General features: G+C 45.7%; 1 protein-coding gene across 3 annotated transcripts in view; it reads right to left on the bottom strand.

The window, feature by feature from the left end:
- col18a1a (collagen type XVIII alpha 1 chain a) overlaps positions 1 to 27,026 on the bottom strand; it is a 303,852-nt gene that overhangs the window by 35,345 nt on the left and 241,481 nt on the right. For all 3 annotated transcript variants that reach the window (XM_072578489.1, XM_072578488.1, XM_072578487.1), the window contains 7 exons: positions 18,592 to 18,627; positions 15,729 to 15,803; positions 10,822 to 10,857; positions 9,824 to 9,859; positions 7,920 to 7,982; positions 6,215 to 6,298; positions 566 to 601 (listed from right to left, as the gene is read on the bottom strand). In XM_072578489.1, the coding sequence (XP_072434590.1) occupies positions 566 to 601; positions 6,215 to 6,298; positions 7,920 to 7,982; positions 9,824 to 9,859; positions 10,822 to 10,857; positions 15,729 to 15,803; positions 18,592 to 18,627 (366 nt within the window). The remainder of the gene's footprint in view (positions 1 to 565; positions 602 to 6,214; positions 6,299 to 7,919; positions 7,983 to 9,823; positions 9,860 to 10,821; positions 10,858 to 15,728; positions 15,804 to 18,591; positions 18,628 to 27,026) is intronic.

The following is a 27,026-nucleotide window of genomic DNA, read 5'->3' as shown; positions in this document are numbered from 1 at the left end:
ACCATTCAATACATTTAAGGCTGATACCAACAGAGGTCTGGTTCCTGGGAGAATTGAGGGGTGTGGGACCAGGCAACAATTTGGGGATTGAGGCAGAAAATCACAACAGAGTCAAATGGTGCAGCAAACTTGAGGGGCTGAATGGTCTACTCCTGCTTCCTTTCTTACGTATGATTCCAAAGAGAGGAGATCCTTCGTCCAATCCATGCTGGGCTTGAACAAGAGATTGAATACTTACAGAGACGCCAATATATCCATTACCCTGTCAATGCAGGACTCTTGATTTGTTTCCTGTTACACAGGTTCAGAATGGCTCTGGATTCAGAATTAATTAACTGCATTTTAGTCAAGTCTGATACAACATATCATCCTAAAGTCGATGAACGTTCGTTCAGAGTGATGGGGAAAGTGAAGTCACTTCTCAGGCCATTAGAAAGAGTTGGATATTTTAAGCAATCGAGCTACAGGATTCTGAAACTAATGCTGGCCAGACAGGATGGTGTCGACAGATGAGGTTTTTGACGAATGTCAGGAGCTGACAGATTTCCGACAGCAGATGCCTTACCTGTGGGCCAATGGGTCCTGGAATGCCAACATCACCCTGAAGGGAACAAAATTCACCACAGCTTTAGATTCAAAGTAACTGGTTTAATCTGAGTGCTTCTCCTCTGAAAGAACTATATCAGAAAATAATCCCTTGACAGATTGTAAGTGAGGGAACTGTTCATCACTGTTCCATCTTCAATCAAGGCTTTAGAAGGAGCGGGTTAATTAACTAAAGTGGAAGTTCGCTTCTCATTTTTTAACAGACTGGGTTAAGTGACCATGGCAACCCGAAGCTGAACTCATTTGCCCTGTAACCATCCCCAAATCTGTGAGGCCAAGAGCCCCCCTGAACCTGGATTCCTCTCACCTCATCAAACAACTTTTATCCTTTCTGTCTTAGCTATGTGAAAGTTAAATCATTAACATTGTTTATTGGGTACTCCAGTGTTATCCGACTGAGCTCAGAGACAGAGTAGAGGTGAATAAACAGGGTGACATTAGCATTTTCTGATTTACAACGCAAAATGACTGACACGAGTTTGTGAATTCTCAGCTTACCTTGTGTAATATTGTAAGAGTTTTCAATAACAGTGTTACAATGCGGAGGCTGTTTCTTCAATCACTTATTTTATAGCTGGGTGCTAAAATAACCTCATTGTTGTCCTTCTTGAGCTTACAGTTACTCCCCTCTCAGCCTGAATCTTGGATCCATAATGTTTAGCTCTCTCATTAATATGTGATATCACACAGGTACATCTTGTATTAATACATCTCCGTCAGCTTCTCAAGGGTCATTAAGGTCAACAACAAATATTGGGATTGGCAACAAATGTTGGCCATGTCAGTCAGCTCCCCGTTCATGGCGGATAATCAAACAGAGACAGTTTGGTCACATCAAGCCCCTTGATACCACTCAGTCGTCAGTCTCAGTCCTTCTCCACCTCATCCCCTTCTTTGTGGCGAACCAAGTTACCAACTCCTGTCTCTGGAGGGGTTTGACAACATGGATTTCATTCCTTGAACTGGGACTCCACTGGATTAATCCATTACTCGCTCTGGGAAAAGGGATAACGAGAGAGATTCTTCTCCGTTTTAGTGTGGGATTGCTTTGTGCGGGACTTGCTGATGGCTGCACTGCCTGGGGAATGGCTGAGGTTAACCAACCCTCTAGGATGGCCCTAGAATCTCCAGGAATTAAAGATTGATAGAACATAGAACAGTACAGCACAGGAACAGGCCCTTTGGCCCATCATGTCTGTGCCAACCATGATGCCATTTTAAACTAATCCCATCTGCCGGCATATGTCTATTCCCTGCCTGTACAGGTATTGGTTTAAATGTCTCATAAACAATACTACTTTATCTGATTCTACTACCTCCCCTGGCAGTGGGTTCCAGACACCTACCACCTTCTGCGTAACAAAAGAACTTCCTAACACATATCCTAAATATTTCTCTTCTCACCTTAAACCTATGCCTCCTAGTATTTGAAATACCACTCTGTGAAAAAGACTCTGACTATCCACCCTATCCATTCCCCTCATAATTTTATTTACTTCTATCAGGTCACCCCTTCATCTCAAACGCTTTTAGTGAAAACGATCCAAGTTTATCCAACCTCTCCTTCCGGCTAATACACTCCAACATCCTGGTAAACCTCTTCTGCACCCACTCCACAGCCTCCGCATCCTTCCTATAGTGCGGCGACCAGAACTGCACAAAATACTCCAAACGTGGTCTAACTAAAGATTTATACAGCTGCAACATGATGTGCCAACGTTTACACTCACTGCCCTGACCAATGAAGTTACACGTGCTGTACACCTTCATTTGCGCCTTACCTACTTGTGTTACCACTTTCAGAAAGCTATGACTTGCACCCCAAGGTCCCTCTGTACATCAAAAATACTCTAGCATTTATTTTACTCTTGTATGTAACCTTCCAAAATAGCTCACCTCACACTTGTCCAGATTAAACCCATCCCAACTTGCCACCTGGTCTATATCCTGCCGTGTCCTTTGCCTATCCTTCCATTATCCACAATCTCACCAAATTTCGTGTCACCTGCGAACCTACAAACAGCCCATCTACATTTCCATCCAACTATGCGGAACACCACCGGTTACAGATCTCCAGCCTGAAAAGCACCCCTCCACACCTACCCCCTGACTGCCATGACCAAGCCAATTTTGTATCCAACTCACCATGGATCCCGTGTGACTTAACCACTTGGAGCAGTCGACCATGAGGGACTTTGTCCAAATGCCTTAGTAAAGTCCGTATAGACAACATCCAAAAAACATGCTGTGTCCTCATCAATCAACTCCATCACTACTTTGAAAAGCTCAATCAAATTTTTGAGACCAGCCCTGCCCTGCATAAAGCTTACCTCTAATAGGTCTATCCTTCCGCTTCACCGGAGGCTCACCGAAGATGCTACCTAGTATGGTGATGAAACGTCTGAAAACAAACCTTCCAGCTCAGCAAGCAAACTTGCATCCAGTCTATTCTTCTCCAAATGCAAGTAAATCCTGTCCCCAAGAATTATTTCCCTCCCACTGATATATGGCTCACCAGCCTATAATTTCCTAGATTATCCCTGTTGCTCTTCTTAAACAACATTGGCTATTCTCCAGTCTTCTGGCACCTCACCTCTGGCTAAAGAGAATTCAAAGATCTCTGTCAAGGCTCCAAAAGTCTCCTCCCTTGCCTCCCTCAATACCCTTGGATAGATCCCATCAGGCCCTGGAGACCTATCTACATTAATGTTTCTCAAGACACCCAACACCTCCTCCTTCTTAATGTCGACATGCCCCAGAAAATCAACAAAATCGTCTCTAACCTTACCATCATCACTGTCCTTCTCCTTGGTGAATACCGAGGTGAAGGGCTCATTATGGACCTCACCCACTTTCTGAGGCTCCACACATAAATCCCCACCTTTGTCCTTGAGTGGACCAACACTTTCCCTAGCTATTGGCTTACTCCTAATATATGTATAAAATGCCTTGGGATTCATCTCAAACCTACTTGCCAAGGACATTTCATGACCTCTATTTTGCCTCCTAATTCCTTGTTTAAGTTCTTTTCTGCTTCCTTATACTATATTCCTCAATTTCAGTTTCATGAACTTTACATATGTTTCCTTTTTCCTTTTGACTAAGGTTTCAATATCTCTTATTATCCAGGGTTCCAGAATCTTGCCATCATTATCTTATATCCCCACGAGAACATGCTGGACCTGAACTCTGATCAACATCCATATGTTATATGTGGATTTACTCTCAAACTGCTGCCCCCAATCTAATTCATCTAGTTCCTGCCGAACACTAAATTGCCCATTGTGCTCAGAGATGTGTAGGTGAAGTGCATTACTCAGGGGAAATGGAAAGTAAGAGGGTAGGGGATTGGGTCTGGGTAGGGTACTCTTTGGAGGGTCAGTGTGGACTTGTTGGGCCAAATGGCCTGTCTCCACACTGTAGGGATTCTATGATTATTATGGTAATTAACCTTCCCCCACATTAGCACTTTCACCTGAGGACCAACATTATCCTTTTCTAAAATTATTTAAAAACTTACAGAATTATGATCGCTGTTCCCAAACTGTTCCCCTACTGAAATTTCAGTCACCTGGTAAGGCTTATTCTCCAATACAACAGCTACAGTCCCTTCCCTAGGTGGACTATCTACATATTGTTTCAAGAAACATTCCTGGATGCACCTAACAAATTCTGTCCCATCTATGCCCCTGGTATGAAGAGAGTCCCACTCAATATCAGTGAAATTAAAACACCTATGATAACAACCCTGTTGTCTTTCCACCTTTCCAAGATCTGCTTACATATCTGTTTCTCTATCTCCCGCTGGCTACTGGGAGCCCTATAATATAACCCCAGCATTGTGACTGCACCTTTCTTATTTCTGAGTCTTACCCATAAGGCCTCGCTGGATGAGCCCTCCAAGATGTCCTCTCATAGTGCAGCTGTGACATACCCCTTAATCAGTAATGTAACCCTCCCCACTCCTTTTACGTCCCTCTCTATCGTGTCTGAAACATCTAAACCCTGGAATGTTGACTTACCAGTCCCGCCTTTCTCTACACCAGGTTTCTATAATGATTACTCCATTGCAGTCCCATGTTCTAATCCACACTCTAAACTCACGTGCCTTACCCGTTATACTCCTTACATTAAAATAAATGCACTTCAAACTGCCAGTCCGTGTTCATGAACCTGGTCCTGCCTGTTCTTCTGAATAGACTAACTTGATTTAACCTCTAGCTTCTCCTCAATCACTCCCCATGGTGGCCGATTGCTCTGGTTCCCACCCACCCCCACCGCACTAGTTTGTACCGTCCCAAGTTTGCACTAGCAAACCTCCCTGCGAGGATACTGAGGGATGTCCCTCCAGTTTAGGGGCAACCTGTCCTTCCTGTACAGGTCCTTCCTGCCCTGGAAGAGATCCCAATGATCCAGGTATCTGATGCCCCCCCCTCCTACACCAGCTCTTTAGCCACGCATTCAACTGGATTACCTTCTTATTTCTGGCCTCACTAGCACGTGGTTTCAGAAGTGATCCCGAGTTTACAAGCCTAGAGGTCCTATCTAACTCCCTGAACACCCTTTGCAGAACCTCAGCACTCTCTTCCTGCCGATGTCACTCGTACCAATATCGACCAGAGCATCTGGTTGCTCACCTTCCCCCTTTCAGAATGATTCAGACTCATCCTTGACCCTAACACACCACATCCAGGAGTCTCATTCCTGAGCACAGATCTGTGCCCCTGACTATAGAGTCCCCTATCACTACTGTTCACCTACACAATATCTTCCCTTCAGGGATGGCAAAAAAATAATCAAAAATGCTTTAAAGAGTTTGTATTGCTTAATTAGGTCACATGATCGAGCCTCCAGGGACTCTGTCCAGTCACAGTTGGTAACCAAAGGATATCCTGAAGACACAGGCCTTTTACATGCACATCCGTCTGTCTGGTTCAAAGCTGTCACTAGTTTTACATTTTTTAATATCTTAGTTTGATGCTGGATTAGAGCAAATGTACTTCCCATTCCTCCCCATATTCCCAAAAGTAGAAGTAGTTTTCAAATGAGATTTACAAGCATGGAACCAGAACTGTCACTATGGGGAAAGATTATACAGGTTGGGCCTCTCTTAGGACAGAGAGGACTGAAAGGTGATGTGATCAAATAGAGGGCTCTTTTCATCACGAAGGAGATCAGATGGGTAAATGCAGAGAAGATGTCTCCACTTTGCAAATCTACCGGTCACAAGTACAAGACAGTCATGAATAAGTCCAAAAGAGAATTCAACAGAATCTCTCTCCCCAGAGAGTGCAGTGAATGTGGAACATGCTCCAGCAGGGAGTGGCTGAAATGAAGGTTATAGATGCACTTAAAGGGAAGGAATATTAGAAACTGGGGAAACAGTGGATTTAAGGACACACATTGTTTGGGTCAATGAAGGAGGCAAGTGAGAGGTCTGCATGATTACTAGCATGGACTAGATAGGCTGAATGGCCTGTTTCTGAATTGTAACATCTTCATATTTGTAAAGCAGACCTTTACCAAGGAAGCCTTTTCTGCTGCAGTTTCTCACGTTAGCACAGTCAGACGAGGCTGCAGCTGGTCCTCATAATATCCAAAGTCTCACCTTTGATCCAATGCCACTGGCCAGCAGACTATTCAATGTGGTTCCATCGGGGCTAATGATGAAGCCAGGCTCTCCCCTATCACCCTGGAAAGGAAGAAGGCGGATGTATTATGTTACAGGACAGTACCTTGTACAATTCACAGATAACAGAAATGGTGGAGGGTGAGATTTTGGAATGTGGAGGCTGGTAGGAGATGACAATCCTGTCACAGTTCTGGGGAAGGGAGAAGAGCAGAATTATGGGAATGGATGGGCATGGGTCAAAGGCCCAGTCTATCACAGCAGGGGGGGGGGGGGGAGATGGGAGATGGATTGGAATCGCGGGTGTATGCTTCTTCATTTTATCACTCCTGCTATGCAGTGTGTCATAGACATTTCCTTCAGCGCCTTTCTCCCACATGGCCCCTCCAATGGCTCGGCACTTGCTTGTAAACCATCACATATCTCTCTCTCCCTCTCTCTCTCTGGTGCACTTTGGACACCTGTTGAAAGGTCATTCCCATGAAATACCATCTCTGTTTCTCTGTCCACAGATGCTGCCCTGACCCGCTGAGCATTTCCAGCATTTCCTCTGGATTTTTCAGCCCATTTTGGGAACAGCCAGCAATACAACAGTCCACTCTGTCCATCTGGAAGGAGACACACCCTTTACACTCTCAGCCAACTCTGTAGAAGAACATCTATCTTCAGTCCATTTTCACAGCTCCTCTCAATAGGTACTGAACTGCACCGGACAATGGGTCCAGAGGAGTTAATTCTCCAGATCCTCTCTTAAGTTGGAGTCAAGTGGAAACCAATCAATCAGAGAAACTCAAACCTTTCACTGGACTACCTCCAAAACCCTACGGTGTTTACCACGCTGAATGACAGAAGCAAGTCGCACTTAGGAACACACTTTGCTGGCTCCAGGTTGCTCCCCGGTCTAACTTGAAACTATATCACTGTTCCTTCACCTATTGTTGGGTTAATAATCCTGCACCTCCCACTGAAAAGGGCTTTGGAGCGTGTACCCCCACATGGACTGGCAGCTCCCCATCACATACTGCAGGGCAACTAGGTACAGGCAATAAATACTGCCCTCGCCAGCAGCACCCAGAAAGATGAAAATCTCTCCAAATGTGCTCACTGCTCAGTAATAAGAAGCAGTAAACTTCTGCTCTCTCTCTCTCTCTAAGGTGGGCCAGACTCACACCCAGCCAACAAACTTCACCATGGAGCAGGGAACTGCACAGTGATACATTTCACAGAGTAAATGGGAGAAACTGTTGGCATTAGGCAGCAGGCTCAGTAAACAGCCGACAGATTTAAGATGATGGCTGAAGAAGGCAGGGGGGGGGGGAGGGCAGAGGAGGAGAGCTTTTCTTTTAACGGAGCCAGTTGTTTTGATCCGGAATGCACTGGCTGGAGCAAGGGTGAAAGCAGATTCAAAAATAACACCCAGAGGAAATGGGATAAATGCCTGGAATACGTTGCACTGGAATGCTAGTGGTCCTTTCACACAGGCCTGGAATGCTCTCCCTAAACCTCTCGGTTTCACTTTTCCCCTTCATGTCCACCTCTGTGACCAAGCTTCTCCAGTCATCTCCACTCCTCTCTCTCTCTCTTTAGGTGGCCAGGTGCCAAAGGTAGCTGGGTCATGCTGCTGGGACTCTCAAAGGGGCGCTACACGAATGCACGTTTTGACCATTTCCGTTGCAGTGCCTACCTTCGGCCCTGAGGGTCCTGTGACACCTGGAGGTCCTTGCTCACCTTTCGGTCCACTGGGACCCTAAAGGAAAGGGGAGAATGTGATCACTGTGTTCAAACTGAGTGGTACATGAGTTACAGACCGTGAAAATGGTAACGTTTGGTTACACACATACACACAAAACCCGTTTGAAGATAAACGACTGATGAAAATAATTCAAAAGGCCACTACGCTGTCCTTAAATGACCCAACTGAATGTTAGAGATAAAACAACCAGTGTCATTTCTATCCTAGGGGATTCACAAACTGCAGTGATTGTCCCACTATTATCTTCCACAGCTCAGTGGGACTCTGGCTTGCATTTGCAACTGTCAGCCTTGGCTGCACTGAGCCAAGGAGGTCATGGGTTCAAATCCCATCCCGGAGACTTGAGCCACAACATCAAGGCCAACATTGCAGTGCTGTGCCGAGGGAATGCCACACGGCAGCGCCGCGTCGAGGGAGTGCCACACGGTCAGAAGAGCCATCCGCCCGCACGGGATGCGACCGGAGTTTGGCCTACTCTTTGATCCCAGAGAGGTCAAGAGTAACGGAAGAAAGATGGGGAATATGGCCACTATCTGATCAATGAGCTCGTCAAATGGCAGAACTGGCTGGAGGAGGCAAATGTGTCAACTCATGCCCCTCAGTTAAACCCTTAAAGGCCTGTCCTCCTGGGTGGATGTGACAATCACAAACTGTGAAGGCGTGGAAGGGAGTTAGACCTGGCATCTTGGTCTGTGCACTCAACCAACATCACAAAAAACAAAGCCCCTTGGTCACGGCTGCACTGCTGTCTGTGGGAGCCCTCTAATTTGCTGTTCCCCGCGTTCCGGCTGTGAGCGCACATGAACTAAATCCCCCCCCCAGGCTCACTCTCACCCCCTGCTGGGTGGGGATGCAGTGACGGGCACTGCAGAGGAAGGTCAGCTCTCTGCTTCCACAGGCTGTAGCAGGGATTGCTGCACCAAACGATTTGGCAATAAATGACGATGAATATGAACCAACTGAATTGGTTCAATGTGTGTTTGGCTGATAGCGTGTGCTGAGAATTAAGCAACAGTGCAGCTCAAACACCGACATTTCCCTGATGTCCCTTTAGTCTGCTTTCACTGGCATTCTACACAGTCTATCAAATCAGACTAGTAAACTCTGGCCATTGTTAATTTTATCCCAAAGACTGGCCAATGAGAAGAAAATGCGTTTGTTTAGAAGGAGATTTGACGGAGGCGTTTCAAAATCCTTCGAGGTTTTGGCAGAGCATGAATAGGGAGAGACTGTTCTCACTGGCAAAAGGATTCAGGAACTAGAAGGACCACAGGTTAAAGGCAACCAGGAAAATAACTAGAGGAGGTGGCGGGGGGGGGGAATAAAGTGTGAGAATCTCTGCTTTGTCGTGAGGTGACATGATGCAGAATTCCTGAGCGGGAGCTTGGAAGTGGGTTCAAGAGTAACCTTCAATTGGGATTAACACCCGATGAGGAAACATTCACAGGGGTCAGGGGAAAGAGTGGGGCGAGTCCCACTCTCATTGGATAACTGAAAGAGCTGGCATCAGCATGATCGGCCAATCAGTCTGCATCTCTCCTGGATTGGTTGATGGCACTGCTGTGGACATACCGCCAGAGGAAGCTGCCAATCGTGTGCCTGCTAGTCGGCACTTTGATCCAGCGAGGGTCGGTCCAATTGGGACTGACCCCTGGGAGCCCAGTGTGGGCATCTCAATGGCGTGGCTGGGTGAGCCACGTGTGTGCCAACCCACCTTGGCGTCCAATGACGATGGATTAGGTTGGCCACATCTGAGGCTTGTGCCTGCAGTCCCATGTACCTTTAACTCAACATAAACATACTCTATTGCAACAACGCAACTTGACTTCTCTTACCGGCAATCCAGCTTGGCCAGGTATGCCCCTAGGGCCCTGAAAGGGAGGAAGAAATTCGTTACCTTGGGAAGCAAATATAAAAGCTTGCAACTTTGTCAAGGCTCCTTCCATAGTACCTTGACATCTACCAGCTGAAAGGGACAAGGGGAGTGGATGAATGGGAACACCACTCGGCCTGTAGGTTCCCCTCCTTGACACCCACCACCGTCCTTAACACCACTGTGGATGGATTTGCTTCACAATGGCCCCAGGGCTTCAAGAAGGTAGCTCACTACCAGCTTCTCCAGGGTAATTATGGATGGGGTAATAAATGCGGCCTTGCCAGTGATGTTCATATCGAATGATTGAGTCGTACAGCACAGAAACAAGACTCTTTGTTCCAACCAGTCCACATCCACCATGTCCCCAAAGTACACTAGTCCCAATTGCCTGCAGTTGGCCCATATCCCTCCAAACCTTTCCTACTTATGTACTTATCCAAAAGTTGTAACTGTACCCGCATCCACCAGTTCCTCGAGCAGTTCAGTCCACACACTCTTTGTGTGAAAACATTGCCCCCCACCGCCCCGGGTCCCTTTTAATTCCTTCCCCTCTCACCTTAAACCTCTAGTTCTGGACTTCCCCACCCCAGGGAAAAAGACCTTGCCTATTTATCCTATCCATGCCCCTCATGGTTTTATAAACCTCTGTAAGGTCACCCCTCAGCCTCCGATGCTGCAGTGAGAGAAGCCCCAGTCTATTTTAAAAACTCAAACCGTCCATTCCCGGCACTATCCAGGTAAATATTTTCTGAACCCTCTCCAGTTTAATAACTTTTGCTGAGAAGAAATTAAATAAACAGCATAAACCACACAAAAGGGAGTTTGTGTACTCGGGGTTCCTTTTTCCAATAGAATTGTGCAGTGATGATGAGTGTGAGGAGAGTTTAGTGCACTGTGCTGAGCTCTCGCTGTCTGTCAGTCATGTGTCCCTTATTATGTAAAGAAAAGGCTGCCTACCTGTGCACCAGGCACAAATGTAACACCATCGACTGCCTGAAGGAAAAACAGATTTAATAATTATGTTACATTCAACATTGACTTCAATTCTAACTTCAGTCCAACTAAAGGTTCCCCATTATACCTGGACAAGACACTTCAATACAGACCTCAGAGAAAAGCCTGAGCTTGTAGCTTCTCTACTGTCAAGCATCAGGCACACACACCTTCCCCTTTACTTCTCTCTCACAAGAGCCAGAGTAGGCCATTTGGCCCCTCAAGCCTGTCCTACCTTTCAGCCCCTTCAGCTTGGCTTTCCATTCAGCAAGATCATGGCTGATCTGCTGCCTAAGTCCATATACACCTGCCTAAGAAAGGGATGATAACCGTATTGGGATTGTACTATAGACCCCCTAATAGTCAGAGGGAAATCGAGAAACACACTTGTAAGGAGATCTCAGCTATCTGTAAGAATTATAGGGTGGTTATGGTAGGGGATTTTAACTTTCCAAACATCAACTGGGACTGCCATAGTGTTAAAGGTTTAGATGGAGAGGAATTTCTTAAGTGTGTACAAGACAATTATCTGATTCAGTATGTGGATGTACCTACTAGAGAAGGTGTAAAACTTGACCTACTCTTGGGAAATAAGGCAGGTCAGGTGCCTGAGGTGTCAGTGGGGGAGCACTTTGGGGCCAGTGACCATAATTCTATTCGTTTTAAAATAGTGATGGAAAAAGATAGATCAGATCTAAAAGTTGAAGTTCTAAATTGAAGAAAGGCCAATTTTGACAGTATTAGGTAAGAACTTTCAAAAGCTGATTGGAGGCAGATGTTCGCAGGTAAAGGGACGGCTGGAAAATGGGAAGCCTTCAGAAATGAGATAACAAGAATCCAGAGAAAGTATATTCCTGTCAGGGTGAAAGGAAAGGCGGGTAGTTATAGGGAATGCTGGATGACTAAAGAAATTGAGGGTTTGGTTAAGAAAAAGAAGGAAGCATATGTAAGGTACAGACAGGATAGATCGAGTGAATCCTTAGAGTATAAAGGAAGTAGGAGTATACTTAAGAGGGAAATCAGGAGGGCAAAACGGGGACATGAGATAGCTTTGGCAAATAGAATTAAGGAGAATCCAAAGGGGTTTTACAAATATATTAAGGACAAAAGGGTAACTAGGGAGAGAATAGGGCCCCTTAAAGATCAGCAAGGCGGCCTTTGTGTGGAGCTGCAGAAAATGGGGGAGATACTAAATGAATATTTTGCATCAGTATTTACTGTGGAAAAGGATATGGAAGATATAGACTGTAGGGAAATAGATGGTGACATCTCGCAAAATGTCCAGATTACAGAGGAGGAAGTGCTGGATGTGTTGAAACGGTTAAAGGTGGATAAATCCCCAGGACCTGATCAGGTGTACCCGAGAACTCTGTGGGAAGCTAGAGAAGTGATTGCTGGGCCTCTTGCTGAGATATTTGTATCATCGATAGTCACAGGTGAGGTGCCGGAAGACTGGAGGTTGGCAAACGTGGTGCCACTGTTTAAGAAGAGTGGTAAAGACAAGCCAGGGGACTATAGACCAGTGAGCCTGACCTCGGTGGTGGGCAAGTTGTTGGAGGGAATCCTGAGGGACAGGATGTACATGTATTTGGAAAGGCAAGGACTGATTAGGGTCAACATGGCTTTGTGCGTGGGAAATCATGTCTCACAAACTTGATTGAGTTTTTTGAAGAAGTAACAAAGAAGACTGATGAGGGCAGAGCAGTAGATGTGATCTATGTGGACTTCAGTAAAGCGTTCGATAAGGTTCCCCATGGGAGACTGATTAGCAAGGTTAGATCTCATGGAATACAGGGAGAACTAGCCATTTGGATACAGAACAGGCTGAAAGGTAGAAGACAGAGGGTGGTGGTGGAGAGTTGTTTTTTCAGACTGGAGGCCTGTGACCAGTGGAGTGCCACAAGGATCAGTGCTGGGTCCTCTACTTTTTGTCATTTACATAAATGATTTGGATGCGAGCATAAGAGGTACAGTTAGTAAGTTTGCAGATGACACCAAAATTGGACGTGTAGTGGACAGCGAAGAGGGTTACCTCAGATTACAACAGGATCTTGACCAGATGGACCAATAGGCTGAGAAGTGGCAGATGGCATTTAATTCAGATAAATGTGAGGTGCTGCATTTTGGGAAAGCAAATCTTAGCAGGACTTATACACTTAATGGTAAGGTCCTAGGGAGTGTTGCTGAACAAAGAGACCTTGGAGTGCAGGTTCATAGCTCCTTGAAAGTGGAGTCGCAGGTAGATAGGATAGTGAAGAAGGTGTTTGGTATGCTTTCCTTTCTTGGTCAGAGTATTGAGTACAGGAGTTGGGAGGTCATGTTGTGGCTATACAGGACATGGGTTAGGCCACTGTTGGAATATTGCATGCAATTCTGGTCTCCTTCCTATCGGAAAGACGTTGTGAAACTTGAAAGGGTTCAGAAAAGATTTACAAGGATGTTGCCAGGGTTGGAGGATCTGAGCTACAGGGAGAGGCTGAAACTGGGGCTGTTTTCCCTGGAGCGTCGGAGGCTGAGGGGTGATCTTATAGAGGTTTACAAAATTCTGAGGGGCATGGATAGGATAAATAGACAAAGTCTTTTCCCTGGGGTCGGGGAGTCCAGAACTAGAGGGCATAGGTTTAGGGTGAGAGGGGAAAGATATAAAAGAGACCTAAGGGGCAACTTTTTCACGCAGAGGGTGGTACGTGTATGGAATGAGCTGCCAGAGGAAGTGGTGGAGGCTGGTACAATTGCAACATTTAAGAGACATTTGGATGGGTATATGAATAGGAAGGGTTTGGAGGGATAGGGGCTGGGTACAGGCAAGTGGGACTAGATTGGGTTGGGATATCTGGTCGGCATGGACAGGTTGGACCGAAGGGTCTGTTTCCATGCTGTACATCTCTATGACTCTATGAGTCTTTGGCCCATGTCCCTGTTTAACAAGCATTTGTCTATCTCAAATTTAAAATTAGCAATTGATCCGGCTTCCACTGCTACCTCTGGAAGAGAGTTCCACACGTCTCACCACCCTTTGTGTGTGAAAGTGCTTCCTAACATCTGTCCTGAAAGGTCTGGCCTTAATTCTCAGACTCTATCCCCTCGTTTTAGAATCCTCAACTAGTGGCAATAGTTTACCTTTGTCAATCCTGTCTCTTCCGGTTCACATATTCGGTCAGGTCGCCCCTTAACCTTCTAAATTCTACCGATAAGAGGCCACATTTGTGTAATCTCTCCTCAGATCGCAGCCGTTGTGCATTTAGTGCAGACAACACTATCTCCCAGTGACCAGCTGGATTGGTATTGGTGATAAACCTGAAGTTACACGGGCTGGGTGCTCGCCCCATATTGGAGGGAGGGAGGGGTGGGAGATGCAGATCTGAACATTGCTGGCACAGCTTGGCAGGTTGCATTGCTGGCACCACCATCCCATCCTCCTCGATGGGGACAAAGCTCCGTTCTGTGTGGAGAAGGGTTTACACCTGCCTCATCACAATCAACCCCAACACATACCCCCAAGCCCCACCCTCCCCTCCCCTTTCTTCCCAACATCCCCCCAAGTCCCACTCCCCAAGCCCCACTCTCCCCTCCCCCCAACATCCCCCAAGCCCCACCCCCCCAACAACACACCCAACTTTATATCCTAATATTGGATACCGACGGACATTCAACAGTGGCAGGAGCAGAAACTTAGAAACTAGGCCATTTAGCCCTTTGAGTCTATCCCACTGTTAAATATGACCATGTCACCCTCTACCTATCGCCATTGACATACCCCTTTGGTGCCTTTAATATCTGAAACATTCCCTCACTCTTTTTCAGATATATTCAGAAACCTGACTTCCACATCCTTCTGTGGTAGTGAATTCCACAAGATAACCAACCCTGAGCAAAGAAATGTTTGCTCAGCTCAATCCTAAATGGCCTACCCCATTTCCTAAGACTGGGTCCCTGGTTCTAGACTCCCCAAAGAGGGAAAACATCTCCTCTGTATCTAGTCTGTCCAGGTATATAGTCATAAACCACTCGTCACTGTCTGCCAACCAGGAGAACACCTATTTATTCCCACTCTCTGTTTTGATCTGTCAACCAATTCTCAATCCATGCCACTATATTATCCTCAATCCCATGTGCTTTAATTTTGACCACGGCCTCTTATGTATGATCTTATCAAAAGCCTTCTTTGAAATCCAAATACATCATATCCGCTGATTCTCCCTTATCTATTCTTCAAGTTATATACACAAACAACTCCTGTGGATCGTTCCCTTTTCACAAACCCATGCTGATTTTATATTACTGCTGTTAGCAATAGCAGAAAGTGGCGATTTAGCCAAGAGAAGGGAGTTAAATGCAGGGCCACTGAACACCAAACAACTTGATGAAGATTTATGAGTTTGGAATCACACTGATTGTCCTTGTTTCCATGCCTATTTCAGCTTAAAGTTCACAATTATGGAGTTAGCTGAGATCAGCAGCACATCTCTCAGTCAGCAGGTTGTGGGTTCAAGTCCTGTGCCAGAACGTGAACACTCAAAGCAAGCCTGGCACTCTAGAGCAGTGCTGAAGGATGGCCCCACTCTCAGAGCTGCTATCTTTCCAATCAGGGGCCCGTCTATTACCACAAGTGGGTATAAACGTTCCCATGGCGGTATATTTAAGAAAGGCTGGATGTCCCAGGCAATATCAATTCCTCGACCAACATCAAAAGAAAAACTCAGCATCATGTTGCTCTTTGTGGTAGCTTGCTTCTCACAGCACAACAGAGACTAGTTATCGACCGTCCTGCCATTTGGCCTTCAGTTTCAGGTTAGTAGTTGTGATCCGGGCCTTGGGTCAGATAGAGAGAGAGAGAGAGAGAGAAAGAGAGCAGATACTGAGGAGCTTACACTGCCACCGCTGTAGGTGATTCCAGGAGGACCAGGAGGACCTGGCAATCCGACTCCATCTCTGCCCGGCTCACCCTGGAAAGGAAAGCAACCAGAAACATGTTCAGAACTCAGCAACCTTTGTCCCTGCCCAATCATTGGGTAGAATAAGCAATTCTTCACAGGAAGGCTAATGCTACATCGAAGGCATGTATTTCAGGTGAGAGAGGGAACGTTCAAAGGCAATGTGGGGGGGCAATTTTATTGTTTTACAAAGAGTGGTAGGAATGATTGGGGTGTTTAAGAGACTTTTAGTTCAGCACACAAATAGGAAAGGAATGGAGGGGTAGGGACCATGTGCATACAGAAGGGACCTGGTTTAACTGGGCACAACATCGTGGGCCGAAGGGCCTGTTCTGGTGCTGTACTGTTCTATAATGGAGAGGCAGCATCAAGGAGAGGTATTTAATGAGCATATATTCAAGGCCAACTTTTGCCTGTCAAGGTGATAGAAGGTTACGGGGGAAAGTGAAGCTGAAGCCACAAACAGATGTCTCACTGATACTGAATGGTGGAGGGGCTAGAGGGGTCAAATTACCCACTCTTACTTCTAATTCACATCATCTGGTGTTCAATCCCCACCCCCCCCTTACCCTCGAGTACCACTGTGGACAACACCCAGGGAAAGGTTTACACAGGGCATAAACACAGCTGCAAATTCTCCTTGAAAGTTTTGCCTTATGGTGGAGCTGGGAGGTCCAAGTATGGAGCCTGACACAAGTTTTTTTTCTCTCTCTACAAGTTGCAGGCGATCACTAACACACCAACTCAGCTCTCCACTTCATGGAGTGGGACACTGAATAGATTCCAAATTGGGAATGTTAACCGGAGTCCACCACTCCGAGACACCCAATGGGACGGGCCTGAAAGAGGCCATTCCATTTGGTCCAGTTGAAAGGTGTATTTTTTGGAGATCCAGGAACAAAACATCCACACAACCCAGGGAGCGCAGAGTGCAAAAGGAGCTTGACTTTCAGGTCAGTGAAAATACAGCCACAAACTGAGACTTGAGAGCAGAGATTTAATAGTGGCTCTTCAAAATTAGGAGATGTTTTTAATGGTCAATAATTAGAGGAAACAGGTTTAAGGTGATCTGAAAAAAAAAGAGAGGAGGAAACATCAAGATTTTGTTTTATATATGACAAGTTAACATGATTTGGAGATGCCGGTGTAGGGCTGGGGTGGACAAAGTTAAAAATCACACAACATCAGGTTAGAGTCCAACAGGTTTATGTGGAAATACTCACTTTCAAAGTTGGTGCTTCCAATTAAACCTGTTGGACTATAACCTGGTGTTGTGTGATTTTTAACATGGTTTACAATGGCAGGAAATGAAAGCAGATTCAATAACATTCAAAAGAGACTTATATATACATTTAAATCTTATTGGAGTGGAAAATATGTTTGCTTAAGTTTTTCATCTTGCACTCATCTGGACAAACACAAGAATGCCACACTTCAAATGTGTATACTAGGATGGTGTGGTATTCTTGCATTTGTCCTGATAAACTGAAAAAGCTTCACCAATACCTCTCTTCTCACCAAGATTCAAGGACCACACAATTTACACATTTCAAAGGGAGAAGAATTGCTGGGTTATACAGAGAGGCCACATGTGTGAAACTAAATGGACAGTTCTACCAAAGAGTTAGCAATTGCCTGATGGGCCAAATGGCCTCATTTTGTGCGGTAAGATTCTCGATAGGCTTCTTGCATAAAATTACATAATGTATAATTTTATCACAGTTCAATGAAATGTGCAGGGAAATCTTCAGGAAGAAGGACATGAGAAGATGCAGTCAAACAACAGATACAGAACACCATAAGGGAATAGATTCATCTTCCCAGCTCTTCTCTGCCAAAATTTCTTATAAAGCAGCAAAGCTAATGTCGCTGTGTCACTTAGCTCAGATTGATGGAATATCCACATTACACTGACATCAACATCTCTGTGTACAAGCTCATTGCAATGTCCCAATTATAATTTATCTCCTCAGGGGCGTGAATGTACAATAAATGTGCTGAGCTTTTACCACACACAGGGTTAAACGTTTGCACTTTATATTACACTTTAGTGTTGGTTTCTAATTAAATTTAAGGAAATGACAGTAAGCAATAGCTGTGCTGCACAAGTCGTATCTTTATAAGATGGGTGTCAAGTTCATGTTCTGACACCTGACTGATGTTCACTCCAAATTGTGAGAAAGTTCCCCCTAATGACAGGGTAGTGGTACTGCAGGAAGATGTCCTCTGCTTTGGGGCTGAAATCACATTTCCTTCCCTTGAGATTACAATGCCGTCCAATAGAACTTCTGTTAGCCGTGACTCGGCAGTTAGCACTCTCCCGTACGAATCGGGAGGTTGCGGGTTCAGACCCCACTCCAGGGACGTCAGCTCAAAGCCCAGCTGGCACTCCACTGCAGCTCTGAGGGAGTGCCGCACTGCCGGAGGTACGGCCTTCCAGACAGCACGTGAGCCTGAGGCCCTGCCTTCACACGTGGGTAGACCATCTTCAAGAACAGCAGAGGAGCTCCCACACTGTCCTGGTCGACATTTATCCCTCAGCCGACATCATTGAGGAAAGTGGTCTAATTATTATGCTGTTCTCTGTGGGATCTTGCTGTGTAGTTGCCACGCCACCTCCATTTTAAAACTTCAAAGCCATGTCACTGGCTATAAAACACTGCAGAAAGCCCTGAGGTTATGAACAGCGCTACATAAATTCAAACTCTTCAACACAGTGGTAGTCAGTCTCATTCAATCACACCCGCCCCCCTCCTCCCATTCCACGTTTGAGTTGGAAAGAACATTCTAGCATTCTTACCTTCATGCCTGGATCTCCCTGGGCGCCCTTCGGTCCCTAAGATAGAAAGCACATGAGTTACAACAGATTTTTAAAAATCACATCCATAGCTATGAAGTAAAGACATTGGCTCTGGGTGTCTGTCATCCATCTGTCTCAAAGGTTACAGGTTCAAATCTGACCCCAGAGTATAGAAACACACCATCCTGACTGATATTCACCATTCAGTGCCATACTGCTGGTGTACAGTGCTGCACTATCAGAGGTATGTCTGTTGAATGAGATGTTTAACTCTTGGGGGATGTGAAAGAGCCCACGGCACTATCAATGAAGTAGAACACAGGAATTTTTCCTTGTGTCTTATTTAATATTTATCTCTTAACTAACGTCTCTAGAAAAGATCAAGTTGGCCACTGTATATTGTTGTTTGTTGAGTACACATTGCCTGTCACATTTCCAACAGTGACTACACTTCACATGTACTTCATTGGCTATGAAGCACTTTCCAGTGCCTGCAGGCGCTATAGAAATGCAAGCCTTTCTTCCTTTTCACTGACTACAGCTGAATCTGTGCTGTTGACTGGTACTCAGTTCCGGGTAAAAACAATGACTGCAGATGCTGGAAACCAAAGTCTAGATTAGAGTGGTGCTGGAAAAGCACGGCAGTTCAGGCAGCAACCGAGGAGCAGTAAGATCGACTTTTCGGGCAAAAGCCCTTCATCAGGTCTTCCTGCCCAAAAAGTCGATCTTACTGCTCCTCGGCTGCTGCCTGAACTGCTGTGCTTTTCCAGCACCACTCTAATCTAGACTTTGGTACTCAGTTCCATCAGGTCATTTAACAAAACAGACTTTTAAGAGGGAACCTCATTGGATAAAAACTCTATTATGGACTAACTAAGGTCCAACAATCTAGGGTTACTAAAGAATTACCAAACACTAGTAGGGCTTTCTACTCTAATCACTAGACTGCATCCTACTAATCTTTCCATCAAATCAATATCCCCTCTTGATTAATGCATTTTTCCAATGCTGTCTCACGATACGTGCTGGTAAGATCTGATATCCAATCATCACAGCAAAAACAAAACCCTATCTCCAGCCTTAAATAGTATAATCCCATGTACTTTCGGAGAGATGGTGGTATAACATCACTGAGGTCATAATCTAGAGGTCAATAAGTTGAACATAAAGCTCGATGTCCATGACAACTATCATCAGGTTCATTAATATCCTTCAGGGAAGAAAATCTGCCATCCTTACCTGGTCTGGTCTACATGTGACTCCAGACCCACAGCGATGGGGTTGACTCTTACCTGATCTCTGAAATGGCCTCACATAGCTGCTCAGATCAAGTGCGATAAGGGAATAGCAATGCAGGACTTCCCAAATGACGATTCCTGGTACCTTGTTAGATTTGTCAGCTTTGTCAGTTTGTAGTACTGGGTAAGAGTTGTTTTAGTTTGCTGCTACTAATGTTCCTCTGTCTTTGGCAGTAACTAGTGAATAGTGTTAGAGGATACACCGTCATAAAGTATCTACACAAAGGCACTGTCCTTGGATAGCAAGCAGACTCAAAAAAGTGTGATTACATTTGGTCACGTAGTCATAGAGATGTACAGCAGTGAAAACAGACCCTTCGGTCCAACACGTCCATGCCAGCCAGATATCCCAACCTAATCTAGTCCCATGTGCCAGCACTTGACCCGTATCCCTCCAAACCCTTCCTATTCATATACCCATCCAAATGCCTCTTAAATGTTGCAACTGTACCAGCCTCCACCACTTCCTCTGGCAGCTCATTCCATACACGTGCCACCTTCTGCATGAAAAAGTTGCCCCATAGATCTCTCTTATATCCTTCCCCTCTCACCCTAAACCCATGCCCTCTATCTCTAGACTCCCCCAACCCAAGGAAAATATTTTGTCTATTTATCCTATCCATGCCCTTCATGATTTTATAAACCTCTATGAAATCACCCCTCAACCTTCGATGCTCCAGGGAAAACAGCCCCAGCCTATTCAACCTCTCCCTGTAGCTCAAATCCTCCAACCCTGGCAACATCCTTGTAAATCTTTTCTGAACCCTTTCAAGTTTCACAACATCCTTCTGATAGGAAGGAGACCAGAATGGCATGCAATATTCCAACAGTGGCCTAACTAATGTCCTGTACAGTCGCAACATCTATACTCGGTGCTCTGACCAATAAAGAAAAGCATACTAAATGCCTTCTTCACTATTCTATCTACCTGCGACTCTACTTTGAAGGAGCTATGAACCTGCACTCCAAGCACATGCAGGAATTCAAAAGAATCCTGTAAAATCAGGACTATGGTTCCAAAATTTGTTTAAACTATGAATGTGACATGACATAGGCATGATGCCCTCTAGCTGAAATCTGACAGTATTCTAGACAATATATTGGAAGTACACATAAAAGAATCACTACTATTCTAAGCCCAATAAAATTACTACAGTGCAGAAAGAAGCTATTTAGCCCATTGTGTCTACACAGACTGTCTGAAGAGAATCGCACCCAACACCCTCACCCCATCTCCATAGCCCTGCATGGAGTTCTTACCATGGCTAACCCACACATCCCTGGACACCATGGGAATTTAGCATGGCTAATCCGCCAAAACTGCGCCTCTTTGGATTGTGGGAAGAAACCTACACAGGCGCTGGAAGAATGTACAAACTCCACACAGTCACCCAAAGGGGGAATCAAACCTGGGTTCCTGGGGCTGTGAGGCAACAGTGCTAACCACTAAGCCACTGTCAGGCTCATAGTGAACTAGTACAGATACATCTGCTCCCTCTGAAAGTTGGTGTAGAACTGCACACCTCCAACCCACAGACAGTGTGTGACACTGGTAGTCTGGGTGCAGCCAATGCAACATCAACATTAATTCCTTCAAAAGCACTGCCTTATTGCAAGCGGGCGACGTGCACGTGACAGGAAAGAGGCTAAACAAACACTGCCCACTGATCGTTTTTCCATCCGAGTCTCCTAGACACCAATCACTTTGCTTATTCTCGGGAGGCCCAAGGTCCAAGTTTAGGGGGATAAAAAGCAGATGCTTTCCAACAAGGAGGCCGCAAGATCACACAGAACCAATCGGAACCGTCGCAAGTCGAGAGATCACCTCATGTGCAGACGCTTTGAGCTATCCCACAGACGTACTGGGAGTATTGGTGCACTACACAGCGCTGTGGGTGAACACACAAGGCAGCACGACCTAGGAAGCATGGCAAGGTTTTGGAGATGGTCTCCAGCCACAGGAATGTGACGCTTCACTGGTGTGGGGGGGGGGGGGGGGGGCTGGAGAAGCTGGAACTATTCTCCTTACAAGCAGAGAGGGTTAAAATGAGACTTAAATCGATCTGTTTGGGGTAATGAGGAGCTTTGAAGGGATAAACAAGGAAGAAACCAGTCAGCAACCACAGATGAGATAGTGAGAATTCTGTTTACAGAATGGCAGGAGTTGGAATTGTGACTTTCAAAACAGGATTCATTAGATTATTTGCTTCAAAAGGAAAGAATTAACACATCTGTTGGAAAATAACAGGGGAGTGGGACCAAAGAGCTGGCACAGAAACAATGGGTCAAATGGCCTCCATCTGTGCTATCCAATTCCATGTTCGAAAAATAGGATTTATTGGAGGATGTGGTTTCTCGTGGACTCAGTGGTTCATACAAACTCAGGCAACCAAAGAATGCGCAGGTTAATCACCTGCCATTCCGAACCACTGGGTTTCTCGAAGAGTTATAAATCTGATGGATAAACCTTCTGATTCATTTTGGTTTTAGCACATCCTGCTCAGAGTCCAGAATCGAAGCTGCACTTCCACACACAGGAAAAACAAAACGGAGAAACCACAGCAACCATTTCCCAGAAATGTAGTGAGGTCAACATCCTCACTCGGAACCCTTAAAGGGAACATTGTTTTTTTTTGTCACTCGCAAAAACATCTTCTTCCATAGCTTTTACATCGTTCGTGTTTCAACAGCTGGAAGACATTACACTGACAGCTGGAACAGGTTGAAGAAGGAAGGATGGCTAAGACTCAGATAGTGCCAAGATGTTGCAATGTCAAGACAGTAGGGTCTGTCCTGGTGCAAAGGGCCAAAAGACCTTCTTTGTCCTCGGAGAGTCTGTTTTGTGAACTCACCCACACCTGCACACTGTGTAAACCCAGTGAGGCAGCTAGTCCAGCCCAAGGGCTGTCGTCATTACTGGGAAAAGGGATTCGGTAGATCTTCCTGCCGGGCGAATGAGGGTGTGGTGGGCTGGGTGAGGACAAACTATGAAGCGCTTTTCTCTCAGAACACCGCACTGGACCGGTAGGATGTTGACAGTCAATTTTCTCCAGCATGTCTGCAAGGACAAACGGCTCCCCAGACGCTTCGTCTTGCAGGTAATACCCTCACCGAATGATTAGTAAACAAGGAAAATTCAGAAGGAACAGAAGAGGAGACAGCAACAATGATGGGTCTTATATGATGAGGCTTGCTGCCTTAAGTGTCAGCCATGGCTCAGTGGGCATCACTCTTATGTTGCAGTTAAGGCCCCTTCAAAGGTGGCATGGTGGCTCAGTGGTTAGCACAGCTCCCTCACAACGCCAGGGGACCCAGGTTCGATTCCACTGTCGATGTGGAGTTCGCACGTTCTTCCAGTGTCTGTGTGGGTTTCCTCTGGGTGCTCCGGTTTCCTCCCACAGTCCCCAGAGATGTGCAGGTTAGGTGGACTGTTGACAGTGTGAAGGGGTGTGCAGCTTAGGTGGATTAGTCATGGGAAATGCAGGGTCACAGAGGTGGGGTGGGTTTGGGTGGGACACTCTTCAGAGGGTTGGTGTGGACTTGAAGAGTTGAATGGCCTGCTTCCACACTGTAGGGATTCTGATTTCACTGCCAGTGTGGAAGGAGTGCTGTCTTTTGGGTGGGATCTTAAACTGAGGCTTCATCTGTCCACTTAGATAGACCGAAGAAGGGGCCTGACTTAACCTCTGCCTTAGGAGGAGCTGGGGACACAATGGTAATGTCACTGGATCAGTAATCCAGACTATCGCTCTTGGGTTTGGAGGTGCCGGTGTTGGACTGGGGTGAACAAAGTTAAAAATCAGACAACACCAGGTTATAGTCCAACAGGTTTATTTGGAAGCACTAGCTTTTGGAGCGCTGCTCCTTCATCAGGTGGTTGTGGAGAATAAGATCGCAAGACACAGAATTTACAGCAAAAGTTTACAGTGTGATGTAACTGAAATTATATATTGGAAAATAACTGTATTGTTTGTTATGTCTCTCACCTTTTAAAATGACCATGTTGGTTTCAGGTCTTTCATATGTAAATAAACACCATACATACTTGTCACGGTAGGTGCTGCAAGACGTGTCAGATTATGGACATGGATACCACCATTACACATGGGGACACCTCCCACCGTGTACACGGCAGCTACTCATGTGACTCAGCCAACGTTGTCTATCTCCTATGCTGCAGGCAAGGATGCCCGGAGGCATGGTACATTGAGGAAACTGAGCAGAGGCTACGGCAACAGATGAATGGACACCGCACAACAATCACCAGACAGGAGGGTTCCCCTCCAGTTGGAGGACACTTCAGTGGTCCAGAACATTTGACCTCGGACCTTCGGGAGACAATCCTCTAAGGCAGACTTCGGGACAGGCAACAACACAAAGTGGCCGAGCAGAGGCTGATAACCAAGTTCAGTACCCATGGGGATGACCTCAACCAGGTCCTTGGGTTCATGTCACACTACACACACACACACACACCCCGAGACGAAAGTGAGGACTGCAGATGCTGGAGATCAGAGTCAAGATTAGAGTGGTGCTGGAAAAGCACAACAGGTCAAGGCTGATGAAGGTCTCCTGCCCGAAACATTGATTTTCCTGCTCCTCGGATACTGCCTGACCTGCTGTGCTTTTCCAGCACCACTCTAATCTTGACACCACTCTCCTACAGGCCCATTCACTCACGCAGACCCTCTCTCATACACTCCCACATTCACACACATACCCTCTCACAGACTTATACCCCTTTACACTCACACACATACACACACTCACAGACACTCATAACCCCTGCCCCCGCACACCCACACCCACACGGACATGTACACATATAAGTTTGTGGTGTGAATTTGTACTTGCAGAATTACATTTTACTTTACTCAAAAACTGCATGGATCCATGTAAGATTCTGTAAATGCGTTTTTTAGTTTAGAATCAGTCTGACCATTGGGGCACAGACAGCCTCACACCTTCAATGCATTATCTGGGCCGACATGACCCCAATTGTTAAAGTTCACTTGAGAACGTAACGTTAAAAAAAGTTTTGCAATTTACATATGAAAGAACTGAAACCAACACGGTCGTTCTAAAAGATGAGAGACTTAACAAACAATCCAGGTCTTTTTCAATATATAATTTCAGTTCCATCACACTGTCAACTTTTGCTATAAATTCTGTGTCTTATGATCTTATACTTCACAATCACCTGATGAAGGAGCAGCGCTTTGAAAGCGAGTGCTTCCAGTAAACCTGTTGGACTATACTCTGGTGTTGTGTGTGATCTTTAACATTGCTCTTGGGACGTGGTTTCAAATCCCATCATTGCAGCTGATGAAACTTAAATTCAACAAATAGGTAAATCTGGAATGGAAGACTAATCTCAGTCATGGTAATCATGAAACTATTGGTAATTGTTGCAAAATCTCCTCTGCTTCAGCCCTACACATAATTCCAGAACACGTTAATATTAAACTGAGTAATGAATTATAAATATGGGAAGTGTGAAATTGTCCAATTGGCAGAAAGAAAAGCAGCATATTATTAAAATGAAGAGAGAGAGAGCTATCTGGTATATGAACTCAACAGGTCCTGTCAAAATTGTATCTTTTTTATTTTTCTGTAATTTGGATTGTGAACTAAAATTGAAAAAGACTGATGTTGTTTGGGGGGGAGGCGGGGGGGGGGGGGCGCAGTGGTGTTTAGTTCCAGATGAGCTGGAACCAGGGGTGTGTCTGAATGGCGATTCGGCTGGAAGCAATTCGCTGATTGGTCTGGAGAATGGTGACAGGTGTCATTCTCAATGACACAGGCCTTCTGCCTGCCAACAACTATGTGATTGGCTCCCAGGCGCCTGCTCAGTTTGTGAGGCGGGGGGAGGGGTGAGCGTTTGAGCAGAAATCATCAGAACTTCAGAAAGGAAGGAGCTGTAGTCTCCCCTCTAGCCTCCCCTCAGCAGCTGCTGTACCTGAGATTTCCTTTTCTCAGCTGGTGAGTCAAGGACTTGTTAAGTTGTGAATCATTCACCCCTGGGCCTCCTGCAAGCCAGGGAAAGGACCTGCAAAAGGAAGGTCAAGGAGCTTTTAATCCTGACAAGTCAGCAGTATTGTCTGAGTGAACCCTGTGGATGGGAACCACTGAACCACCCTCCCAGTCTTTCCCCCCATCCATTACACCCAGCTTTGTTTTCTGTCTGTCTGTTGGTGTATGTAGGGTGAGTCTTAACTCAACAGCCATATGTCAACTGTTCATTACCTGTAGCTAGAATATATTTAATTGTAATAAATCATCATTCTTGTTAAGTACAGAAACCTGAAAATGTGTTGCTGGAAAAGCGCAGCAGGTCAGGCAGCATCCAAGGAGCAGGAGAGTTGACGTTTCGGGCATGAGCCCATCTTCAGGAATTCCTGAAGAAGGGCTCATGCCCGAAACGTCGATTCTCCTGCTCCTTGGATGCTGCCTGACCTGCTGTGCTTTTCCAGCAACACATTTTCAGCTCTGATCTCCAGCATCTGCAGTCCTCACTTTCTCCAAGTACAGAAACCTGGTCAACCTGGGTGTGAAAGACAGGTAAACTGGACAATTTTACATCCTTACAAGGATCTCAGTGAACAGCACAGCAGACTCAATGGACTGAACAACCCACTTCTGCTCACGACTACTAACTGCCGGCTTCAAGTGGAGAGGATCTCCAAGAAGATCGCACATATCGACACAGACATCAAGTTGACATCACACTGTAAACTTTTGCTATAAATTCTGTGTCTTACAGTTGTGTCCTTCACTACCACCTGATGAAGGAGCAGCGCTCCGAAAGCTAGTGCTTCCAATTAAACCTGTTGGACTATAATCTGGAGTTGTGTGATTTTTAACTTTGTACACCCCAGTCCAACACCGGCATCTACAAATCATGACTACTTCTGCTCTGGTATCTTATGGTCTTAAGAATCTTTAACTTTCGTGACAAATCCAGAAGTAGCCTAGAAGGGCTAGATTTCCAACACATTCGCCCAGTGAGGTATACCAGGTAGTTTGGGTGGTACAGCGAGTGATTAGGAAGGCGATTGGAATGATGCCGTTTGTTGCAGGGAGAGCTAAATGTTAAAAGTAGTGAAGTATTACTGTAACTGTACAGGGTATTGGCAA

The sequence above is a fragment of the Chiloscyllium punctatum genome, chromosome 10 (assembly GCF_047496795.1).
Source record: "Chiloscyllium punctatum isolate Juve2018m chromosome 10, sChiPun1.3, whole genome shotgun sequence".
Taxonomy (NCBI): Eukaryota; Metazoa; Chordata; class Chondrichthyes; order Orectolobiformes; family Hemiscylliidae; genus Chiloscyllium; species Chiloscyllium punctatum.
The sequence above is the reverse complement of the archived record's forward strand: the minus strand, read 5'-3'. Positions and strand labels throughout refer to the sequence as shown.